The sequence below is a fragment of the Apaloderma vittatum genome, unplaced genomic scaffold, assembly GCF_000703405.1.
Source record: "Apaloderma vittatum isolate BGI_N311 unplaced genomic scaffold, ASM70340v1 scaffold43877, whole genome shotgun sequence".
Classification (NCBI taxonomy): domain Eukaryota; kingdom Metazoa; phylum Chordata; class Aves; order Trogoniformes; family Trogonidae; genus Apaloderma; species Apaloderma vittatum.
The window spans coordinates 1-11,936 of NW_009725375.1; the positions used below are offsets into that span (position 1 = coordinate 1).

At 39.5% G+C, this 11,936-nt stretch overlaps 1 protein-coding gene across 1 annotated transcript; it reads left to right on the forward strand.

Annotated features, from left to right (window-relative positions):
* Positions 1-642: 642 nt before the first annotated feature.
* LMAN1 (lectin, mannose-binding, 1) lies at positions 643-11,812 on the forward strand (the record flags this gene model as incomplete). The annotated part of the gene is made up of 12 exons (XM_009872859.1): positions 643-797; positions 890-997; positions 2,678-2,739; positions 3,471-3,570; positions 4,575-4,698; positions 5,061-5,119; positions 5,671-5,803; positions 6,443-6,636; positions 6,748-6,818; positions 8,935-9,088; positions 9,820-9,941; positions 11,460-11,812. Coding segments are annotated over 12 exons (1,319 nt in total), but the record flags the coding sequence as incomplete, so codon positions are not given.
* Positions 11,813-11,936: the final 124 nt, after the last annotated feature.

Consider the following 11,936-nt stretch of genomic DNA (forward strand, 5'->3'; position numbering starts at 1 on the left):
CGGTTTGTCCCTTCCGCCCTGGTCTGGCATTTGTCGCAGGCTCTAGCTCGGCGTGTGCGGGCCGGCTCGTGAGTGTTCGGTTTGACTCGTTGGACCTTACGCTCCAGCGACATGAAGGAAACCCCCTTCAGAGGGGCCTTTCCCGGCTCTCCAGAGCAGATAATCACGAAATGCTGTCTACTAAAAGTGAATGAATCTCTCTGCAAATGTGTGCCTGTTGTTCTTTTAGGCTGTTAAACTGAAAATTAGAGCATCTGTTCTTAAAAAACCGAGCAGGAACCTGTGACTTGTGAAGAGTTATGTGGGACACAGCAGAAAGCTAAGCCTGACTATTTTTTTATTTAGTTCAGTACATACCATAACAGCGAGACCGATGGTCTGTTTAAGTGGTGTGTCGTGGTCCCAAGCGGAAGCTGTTTAAGTGCTCTGTAAAACACTAGTAATCAAGTTGTTCAAAGTAAAAACGTGGCGGTTTGTTTCTTTTCCCCTCTCTCCAGCTGTTCGGTACTCCATTAAGAAGTTATTCTGAAAACTGTCCTCTGGCTGAGGAGACCAGAAGACTGTGAGTTTGGAAGATTTGATTGTCTAGTTAAGCACTTGCAATACTTTCACGTATTTTGTGTTGGTTCTTTTCCTTTCCAGATGCCATACCGAGTGCGGACCAGATTCGTATAACGACGTCTTTGAAAAGCCAAAGAGGGTCAGTGTGGACAAAGAACAAGTCAATATTTGAATTTTGGGAAGTCGAAGTGACCTTTCGAGTTACTGGACGAGGCCGCATTGGAGCTGATGGATTGGTATTAAGAATTGGATTTTACTGAAACAAGAAAAAAAGCATGCTTTAGAAAGTGAATCTTGACTTACACCTCTTACGTGCTTTCTGTAACAGGCAATCTGGTTCACAGAAGAGCAAGGCTTGGAAGGTCCTGTTTTTGGGGCAGCTGACAAATGGAATGGCGTTGGAATTTTCTTTGATTCCTTTGACAATGATGGAAAGGTTAGTCAGAATCAAACTCTTCTAGCAAAGATTATAAATTAATTTCCTGCCTGTTTTATGCATATACCTTTGTGGAATGAAAAAGGATGCTACGTTCCTACTGTCCTCCTTTTCACTTGGAAGGGATAAATTACAATAGTCAAGTTTCTTATACAGAATTTTTGCTAGACATTTTCACACCTTTTTTTTTTTTTAAGCTTGACAGCTGAAGCATAACAAATAATGAATCTCCACTACACATTAGTTCATGTGTTAGGTTTCGAGGGAGAATATCGCGTACATATACATATGTTCAAGCTGAAATCTGGAATGTGCACAATTTGAAATGTTGATACATGTGACAGTGTGTGCCTTGGAAGAGGCTTTTTGTACCAAAATGCAACGTGGAAACACAAATTTCTACATCATGTTCCACGAATATGGACACTGGTGTAGTTTAGCTGGCTGAAGATACCATCTACCAGAAATTGTATGTGGACAACACCATTTGCCAGGACTTCGATAGCACAAAGGGGACTCTGATCACGAGTTTAGCCGGTGCGATGCGAAATCCTCCTTTAGAAAACGATGATGTGTTACTTCTAGTCAAAATGAAAGTCTTCATCATGCCTGTATTGGTCTGACGTGTCTTAAATACTGGAGTTTGTGAGACTTTTTTTAATGGTCACCTGTTACTTTCAGTCCCAGTATGGAGAAATTCTTCCTGTTGCTGTTTCAGTGTGTTCACTGGAACATGTCTGGTGCTGTAACTGGGCCTCAGCCTCATATGGTAGCGCCCAGAAGCAGACTTCATCTAGTGCCACCAGCTCAGAGCACCCTGCTTGTCCTGCTGATTTGAAAACCGCAAAGCCTTTTTTCTCTTCCTTCAAAGGCTGTAGTTGTACTCGAGTTGATTTTTTTATTTCTCTGTGGACATAGTGGCGAGTAAAAAGAGAAATGCAATTTCATAGCTCTGAACACCTGAAATTGTACCAACCACACTAAATATCACAAGAGTTATTTAACTGTATCCCAGCCAAACACAGTACACGTTGGGAGATGATGAACTGAAGTGCTGAAGGGGAAGGGAGATTAACTGGGAAAATCTTGTGCTCTTGTAAGAACTGAGGTTCTCTTCATACACTCCTGGAGGCAACCAGAATAGCACTGTAAATCTGCCATTACCATTTGAGCTCATTCTCGTCCTCTAGCAATTCAAATAATGTGTTCAACAGGCTTTGTTATGGCTCCTGGGGTTTGTCTAATGACTGTGACAAGGTCAGTAGGATGTGAACGTGTTTTCCCCAGTGTTATGTAGCCAAAGTGGGATGTATTAAGTCACCTGTTAGTTTCAAGATTTGTATCTTCACTACATTTGAATTTCTCCTGTTTGCGGCTTTTGTATTTCTGTAATTGTCAGATTATGGTAATTGGTGGTGTATCCAGAAACTTAATTTGTGTGCTTTTATTCATCCATAACCATGCAGAGAATGCAGCAGTGTCTTGCAAAGCATGCAACATGACACGGTGCTTCTCAGGCATTGTGCTTATGTAATCCTGAAGTACAGAGAGAATAAAAACATTTGTGTATCTGCAGCGTAATGACTTAAGGTGCTTTATTGCAGGAAAGCTATCAGTGACATTACCTACGTTTCATTTCAGTTTAAACTATGCCATTTGTTTGCTGTTTCTTATTTCTAGAAAAACAATCCTGGTGTGATCGTTGTAGGAAACAATGGAAAACTTCTGTACGACCATCAGAAGTAAGTTTATTTTCAGTGTTTAACGATGATTGTTTCCTTTTGAATGAAACGTTGCATGAAGCTCCTTTGAGAAACATTATGAAGGTTTCTTTCATATGAAACTTCGTTGTTTCCTTTACACTTGAGTTTTTCAATTTGTTAAAACATGGTTTTGGCAGTAACAGCACAGAAATTAGCAACTGGTGGATATTTAAATGGCATATGTCCTTTGGGATGGGCGAACTCAGATAAATGGAGGTACAGACTTTTGACCTCTTCATTGCTTACGGGTATTTTCCACACGCAGCTAATAACTGACAGAAGTGACTCACTGAAAGCTAACTGCCTGTTACTGAAATGAATTGGTTTAATTTTGATTTATAATTGTTTATTGTCAACAGCAGAACTGACACATCTTTGGGTTCTCTGAGAAGTATCTAGCCTAGCTGGTGTAGTCTAGACTGTGGCTTATTTCCAAGTTCACCAGCGCAGGATATTTCAGTTCACAAGTGTGGGGCTGTTATCTTAAAAGCAAACAGATTTCCCTGTTCCTGCGTTCTATCTCTCTTGTGTCCCGTGTAAAGCATCTTGCACTGTTGATCCCAGACTTCAGAAAAGCTCAGTGGGGCTGTGGGACAGCCTTTGAAAACCCTGCGTATTGAAAAACTATCATGATGTGATTCAGTGATGCTTTTCTGTCTTAACTGGAAAGTCCTAAGATACAGTTTTATGCAAGCTGTCTTCTTGCATAGTGATGGTTCCACGCAAGCACTGGCATCCTGTCAGAGGGACTTCCGTAACAAGCCCTATCCTGTTCGAGTAAAGATAATTTACTACCAAAAAACACTGACTGTAAGTACTCTGTACTTGTGTTTGTAAGCTTTTTGAGTGCGAGATTTTTGCAACTCTTTGAAAAGCCAAAGACCCCATGTCGTTAATTCCGAATATTCTTGAAAATGTTGAGCTCAGAATCGGTTGTGCGAATGTACTCGCAGGTTGTCTGATGACCTGCTTGTAGAGCTGTCCCAAAGCCAGTAGCATCTGTTCCTCAGCTTCCAGGGGGTTGAGCAGGTCTGTAACTTGAACAGTATTTCTCCAGCTGATCTGAGAGCTGTAGAGGCTTTTCTAGCTGATTGTAAGAGGTTCTTGAGATGTGACTGAAAAACTGAAGCTCACTCTTTGATAGTAGATTCAAATTTGCTACTTAAGGCTTTCCACCTCCAGGAAATAGTAGGGCTTTGAAGATTCAAGAAGATAGAAACCACTGGTATAAGGGAGTCTTCAAGACTTTTTAAGTACTATTCAGATGATTGTGAATTCCAAGGAGAGAAAAACAGTAATGTGGTGCTGGATTGTGACAGCTTCTAATTTCTACTGAAAAGGTGTTATTCTTAGCTATTGCCCATAAAACACACAGCTGTCATTTTATAGTAAAAGTTTCTCTAAAAAGTAAACAGGAATGAACCTAAAAGAGGGTGGACTTTGAACTATGTTGCAACGGCAGAAGTTATCTGTTATTCTTCAATGAAAATTAAATTTCAGACTCTGAGTCTGCTCATTTTTTAGATACTCCTGGTCCCCGATTCCTTACCTTGGAACTCCTCTGGCCCAAACGTTGCTGCTAACCTTAGCAGCTCTGCAGATGCCTCTGTAGAGGGAGCGTCTCTCCAAGCTCAGAATCAGCTTCAGAAAAGCAAAGGAGTGCTCTTCTAGATGAGATGAAAAATTTGAGTTGCCCAGAACCTTACTGGGGTGTATACTCAATAAGTCGTATTTGTGACCATGACTGTAAATTGACAAAGCAATTAACACAAACAGATTAATGTGGTAACACTTGAAAACATTTGCCCTTTTAGGTATTAATTAACAATGGCTTTACTCCGGATAAAGACGACTATGAATTTTGTGCCAAAGTGGAAGATATGGTGTTGCCACCACAAGGATATTTTGGAGTATCTGCAGCAACAGGGGGACTTGCAGGTAGCAGATGTTAAAAATTGTGACAAATGGAGTGGGGACATGTGGGGCTTGCAAGAGGGGTGTTTTTATTTTTTTACTGCTAGTTTTGGTCTATTATACCAGTATTGTGATGACAACGATGTAATTAATCCTCTCCCATGCCTCAGTAACTGCTACGCTGAGGCCTTTTCCTGCTTAGAGCACAAGGACTTCCACTTTGTCCTGACGACGGCGTTGTGGCGTGTCGTTCCCCGCAGCGTCAGCTCTTTTGCCGTTGCCTGAAGATCCTTTGTGGGTGCAAGGTTGACTTGGGCAACACCTGGATTTGCCGTGTGTAGTAGTAACGATTCACAGGGTTTTTCTGTTTTGTCTGTTTGTTTTAGATGATCATGATGTCCTGTCTTTTCTGACCTTCCAGTTGACCGAGCCTGGGAAGGAAGTAGTAAGCATCTTTGTGCATAATTAGTAAAATATGTTATTGCATACATTTTATATGTAGCACCACATTATGGCATTTCCTCTGCAGTCATACTTGGTGTCCCTGTTTCAGGATTTTGGCATCTTTTTTAGAAAAATGAGTCTAATACTGTAATGTTTCAGTAATGTATTAATTAATGTTTTCAAGACCAGAGTTCTTTCTCTCTGTATTGATTCAATTTAAAAAGTACACTCTCTTTGGAAAGTGGGCAGATAACCTGTTCTTGCTTTCAACTTCCTGTACCTCTGGAACAGTTCTGTACTGTAAACAGCATATATCCTTGTAAAACTTGGTTTTGTTTTAATTGCAGAAAGTATGAACGTATTAGGGAAAAAAGCTGTGGGTCTCCATAGGAATGTCTGGTTTCTCAGTTCAACTTAGTATTTTAAAGTGTTGACTCATCGTGTTATGTCTTCAAATCTGAAATCTGAACAGCCTTGCTGGAAAATGAGTTATATAGTAATAGTAGAGAACATAAAAAAATCTCTTTCTCCTTCCCCCGCTTTGTTTTAAAGCCAACACCAGATGCAGAAATTCCTCAAAAAGATAAAGAGAAGTATCAAGAAGAGTTTGAACACTTTCAGCAAGAATTGGATAAAAAGAAAGAAGAATTTCAAAAGGAACATCCTGATGTGCAAGGGCAGCCAGGCAAGTTATTTGAGCACTTTTTCAGTTATCAAGGGAAATGTTGGCTTTCTGGGATATTCAGAACTAGGACTATTGATAAGAAATTTAAGTTTGGCTCGGAAAGGCAGAAACACCCATTCCGTTATTGATACCACGCACCTGCAGGTCTCAGCAGATTTTGATGTTGTTTACGTGGGTTGGGGTTTTCTAATTACTTTTTTTTTTCTTTAGAGTTGGGCAAAAAGGGATCTGTTCATTTGAAAATATAACAGAAGCCAGTCTACTTCTTGCTTTTGTGGGTTGAATTAGCTGTATTTGAATGGACGTGTATCAGGAATGTAGTTCAGGCATCTAGACATGAAATTAGCTAGCGGCCTCCTAGTAATCGCAGCATCCTTTTTCCATTTTGTGTTGTACGTTACCCAAGTATTTAAATAGGATCTCAAAGAGGGAGTGTGGGTTTCAGTGTGTTCAGTTGTCCTGATCCCATTTGGGTATCCTTTGCTGTGGCAATAGTGATAAATAAGCACCAAATATATTGAATTACAGGGGAAAAAAGTATAGCCATGCAGAAAGTTTTAAGGATGCAAGAAGAATAATACAATGCAACTTAGAAGGAATGCATATGTGTAAGAACCACCTGTGCTTTTTTCTTATCAGCGGATGATATTTTTGAAACTGTAAGTGATCGAGAACTGAGGCAGATCTTTGAGGGGCAGAATCGAATTCATCTTGAAATCAAACAGCTTAACAGGCAATTGGACATGATCCTGGATGAGCAGAGGAGATACGTCTCTGCAGTCACAGATGAGATTGCTAAAAGGGGAGCTGGTGTTCCAGGTCAACAAGGACAGGTAAATAAAATTAAAAATACATCGTAATAGATAGCTCAGCCTAATTTCAGCAGCGTGATCAATTTGCTTTTTCTAAGATCTTTCTCTCCCCACCTCCGCTCCCCTCACCAGGGTTCCCAGCAAGAGATTGAGACAGTTGTGAAAAATCAAGAAGAGGTCATTAGACAAGTAAATGAAATGAGGTAGGTGCTTTCTAAATATTAAGACTGTGTTTTGAATTTTATACTATATTGCACTTTTAAAATCCTATTTATTATTTCGGTAGGAGTCACTGTCCTCTGGGGATGGTGACTCTGCCGCTGCCCTGGGCAGCCGCTTCGGGGCTCGACAGCCCTTGCCATGAAGAACTTGTTCCAAATGTGCAACATAAACCTGCCCTGGTGCAAGCTGAGCCCGTTTCCTCCTGTCCTGTTGCTTGTTACCTAGGAGAAGAGACCAACCTCAGCTCACTACAGCTAGTGCAGGTGTTTAATAATAATGATTTTGCTTTTTAAGATGGCTTTTTAAAGATCGATTGAGAGGTATGCTGTAGCTTTTCAAATTACATTACCAAATGAAGTAAAAATCTTACCTTGAAGGGGGTATATGCTCTACTGGTGAAATGGATTTGAGAAAATTTCTAGGTTTGACAGGGATGTCTGTTTACTGCTTCTGAGGCATTTTACAATTGCTGTCTTTAGCAGCAATGGCTTTAAGTTGGTTTAACCCTTCATTTCTAGTTAAATATTCCCTACCTTGGGCTTGAAAAAAGGAGAAAACCAATTCCTACAGTCGTGGTGTGGTTTTTTTCCTGTATTAGTTTGAGGGCAGCTCTTGTGATTTATCTAAGTAGGTCAGGTTTTTTGCAGAATGAAGATTAGAGTGCTTCCATTTTTGCACTTGTTCTTCCACAAAAGCTTTTATGTTAATATTCTTGACAAATCTTTATACCTCGCAAGCAAATTAGATTTTCTTGTTAACATTGGCAGTCTGCCCTTTTAGCGACTGTTTATTAGGTATGAGTTTGCGTAACATCATCTTAATACTTTTCTTAGATTAAAGAAAAGGTTTATTTATAGATAGAAATGAACAGCCCACTGTTGCATTGCTGGTCATCCCAGAGGAGAAGGACTTACTGTCTAAGTAATTTTCTTGTCAAGATTTGTGGCTTTCTTAATCATCTGATTACAGAAGAATCTTGTGTGTTCATACAATAGAAACTATCAGCATGCTTTGTTCATGCAAAAGGAAATGTAAATTAAATTTGATACAGACCATGTCTAGGAAAGTTATTTTGCTTTTAAACAGCAGATCAATCTGGGGAAAGGTGGCTGTGCAGATTTCGGTTAATTACATAGGGATGAGCCAGATGATCTTTAAAGGTCCCTTCCAACTGGACCCGGTCTATGACAAATTGCTGACCACTGTACAAAGAGTTAGGACTGCACCTTGAAGGCACTGAAGTAAGCTCGCATCTGAACAAAATGTGAAGTTTTAAGTAAATTAAAAAGAAATCCAAGGACATATATTTTGATTATTATTCTGTCAATAATGAAGAGATTAACATTCACATGATAAATATTTTGGAATAATCCTCTTTGCAGCTGAAAAGAAACATCACAGTAGGGGAAAATTATGTAAACATATTGATTAGAGATTAAGTTTTTTGCTCTCATTGACTAGTTTACCTCAAACAAAATTAGTTATGGAACCCCAACTTTTTACAGATTTAATTTGATTTGTTGTAGAAGCAAAATGAATTCATATGAAGACCGTATTAAGTACTATGACAATGGGAAATGAGTTTCTCATATAAATGATAATCATGAAACAAGGATGTATCTAAATCTTTTCTTATCCCTAAAGCCTCTTCTTTATTTTTATTTCTTACATGACTGCTTTTTATTTTTTTTTTCAAAAGGCTTTTGGTTTTCTTCAAAGATTGCATTAAACTCTGCTTATCCTAAAGCCTTGGCAAGAGCCTCAGATAGAACACTTGGTTTAGACTTCATCAGCCAGGCAAAACAGATGTCTAGCAACAGAATATTTGCCAGATCTTGTTTTCAGCGTGACTTTGGGAGATGGTGTGCTGTACAAATTGAAACTGTCTGCGGATTTAAATATTTTACAAAATCAGAGTTTGATTAAGGAATTATTTCTTGATAGGTATTCTCAGAAGCCAGAAAAAATGTTTTCTGCCTTTTGGGGCAGCTATGTATTTCAAACTGATTTTAACAGACTGAAAGGTTCTAGAATAGCTGCTGTTTGTAGAAGAGCTGTTCTGTACTGAAAGATGTTTTGTTGTTTGCCTTGTTTCAGAAATTCCATGGCTGATACTCTGAGATTGATCAGTGGAGCTCAACATCCTGGCTCTGCTGCAGGAGTCTACGAAACAACGCAGCACTTCAATGACATCAAAGAACACCTTCACGTCGTAAAGAGGGACATTGAGCATTTAGTACAGCGAAATATGGTAATTTATGTGCTGGTAGTGTAAAGCATGGCTGCAACACTTCTTTATTTGGCTGTTAGTGAAAAGCTAGGATGAGCCAGCATGCAATTTACGGAGCAATTAATCCTTCATTAAGCTGCTTCGCTAAAACGGCACTGCCTTGACCTAACTGCATGATCTGTGTCTTGATGAGAAGTTTTGCACAAAGAGCACGATTTTTAGTCTAATTCCTGTGGAAACAAGGTCAAGCAATTAGGTTTTCTGCATGCTTTTTTTTGTGTTTGTCCCTCCAGCTCTATACAGAGGATATTCTCTATTGCCTCTGCACAGAAGGGAGAGCTTTAATCAGGGGAAACTCGGGCAGGCTCTGCTTAAAGTCTCTAAGTGTGCAAGATGACGACATTCACATTCAGGAGCACCTTAGCCTAGCCTAGGTAGCGATTAGGCTGAATTAGCTTATGATCCCATAAAATGTTCTTGATTTCTGGTTTAATTTACCAGAGACTTATTCTTTCCCCTGTAACACTCAAAGTAACATCAATCAATTTATCTGAGAAACATAAGGATGAAAGGAGAAGGTGAGACGAGGAGTGAGATGATGGTTTTTCAGAGTAGTGTCATTCCTATCTTTTCTGCTTGTGACCTGTTTCTTAGCATATGTTGCCGAGACCTTGTTTTGTGTCTTCATGCAACAGTCTTTTGATGGCATGTCATTTGCTCCTTTCTCAAATACTACTTTTCTTGGGTTTTAGCCTTCTAGTGAGAAATCAAAGTGTCCAGACTTGCCACCGTTTCCATCGTGCTTATCTACAATGCACTTCTTCGTATTTGTAGCAGTGCAAACAGTGCTATTCATTGGTTATATCATGTATAGGTAAGTATGGTTTTGTTTGAAGACAACAGGGTAAATTATTTCAGAACAACTGACTGGAAATGCAATTGCAATTGTATGATTATGTTAATCTTCTTTAAAAAAAGCAATCATTCAGATTGAAAGAGACCTTAGGAAGTCTCTAGTTCAACCTTCTGCTCAGAGCAGGGCTGGCACTGAATTCAGACCAGGTTGCTTCGTGTTTAGACTGGAGAGGTCTTAAAAACCTCCAAGAGTGGAAAATTCACCACTGTTATAAACCCTGTTTGAAATGTTTAATTATTGTAATGCAGTTTGGTTTATTCTTTCGCCACCCCAACAATGTATCTGGTGGAAAGTGGCCTGTTTCAGTTTGCTGTTGTGTCTGTTTCTTACAACAGCATCTCTCTGAAGGAGCTATCCCTGTCCCCTCAGTAGCAGCTTGTGGTTACTAGAGAGCTGCTGTTAGACTCCATCAAGTCTTTTGTCCAGGGTGGAAAAGCCGAGCTGCCTCCCTCTCTTCTCTTCAGACTACCATCCTTGTGGTCCTCTGATGAACTTACTGGAGTTTGTTAATGTCTTAACAAAGTTCGATGTGATTGGTTTGTTTGTTTGTTTTGCCCTGTGTAGCTACAACCTACCTATCCCCTCTTACACATTCCTCAGTGAACTTCGTTTGACACATATCCCTTCATCCCTCTCCTAAGTTAGTTTCTCTCTAAACTAATTGGGATGTTTTCTCTGTTCTCTTCCTCCTCTTTGTAATGTCATAATGGTCACATTTAATTTGCATTGACGGGAAGGAAAACCTATTGAGAGTGAGGGCTGACTCGCTCGGTTGTCTTCCCTCCCCTCCCGCTTCTCACCACACTAATCAGGCTCAGGAGTAGGGACCAAAATAGCTGCATTGCCTTTTAAAGAGAAAGTGCCGTTTGCTCCCTCTGTGGAAGAAATAACTAATGTAAGAGCAGTGCCACTAGTAGCACCGACTTTCATTGTGTCTCTGCTGCTCTGCAAAGTGGAAAAAAAATGTCACGTTATGCCATCACCTGCAAAGCGAGGAGCTGGTCCCCTCCAGTTCTTTTTGTTGCCCTTGTAATTCTAGCATCTGTGCGTCATTGATCTGTAGGAAATAAATACTTACTGTGCTAGAGGAAAAAGGAAATCCCGCTTCAAGTAAATTCTTTCACTCTTCAGTTGCTTGTATTTCCTTTTTTTCTGACACTCTTTACGCCAATCAGATACTGAGAAGCTTTTAGAAAATTTTACTTACTTTAAAAATTGGTTCCTATGTTCTTTCAGTTTCTAGTTTCTGTCCAGAATGTTTTGTTTCCTTCTGTGTCTGATGCTGCCAATCTCTCTGTAAATAGAAAAAAAGTACCTCCTGTTTTTTCAATATGACTTGTGTTTGATTTCCCTAAGTCTCTGTTAACAAGGAATGCAATCTTAAAAGCCCCAAATAAATGACATATTTATTTTAAAAAGTTAGCTCCTTTTATGCTACAAGTACTTACTGAGTTCTTTTTTGCTTTTTTTTTTCAGGAGTCAACAAGAAGCAGCAGCTAAAAAGTTCTTTTGATGACCTGTTCCTTTTGTGTGTACATAACAGCAGTATGTATGCACAGAAAATTAGACACTTCTGTAAATGAGGGAAATTTTAGTGTTTGATATACTTCAATATTGTAAATTATTGAATTTTGTTTAAAAAAAAGTTCTCATGCAAACGATTAATGCTAAAGTCAAAAACGGACTGGGGAGCAGCAGAGCAAATGCTAGGTAGGGGAATACTGCACATCCTGTCTAAGGCTTTGTTTTCAGCTAACTTCCCCATAAATACTGGAAAGCAAATGCTGTATTCCTCTTCTTCTGTTAACATTTCCGAGGAGGGAATTGAAACACCCAGAATCGATTGTTGTTCATAATGACAACTGCAGATGGATGATTTGTGCAGTAAGCTTGCCACTAACTGTCCTGACACAACGGTTTAAAAGAAATACAAACAACCAAACACCGCCCCCC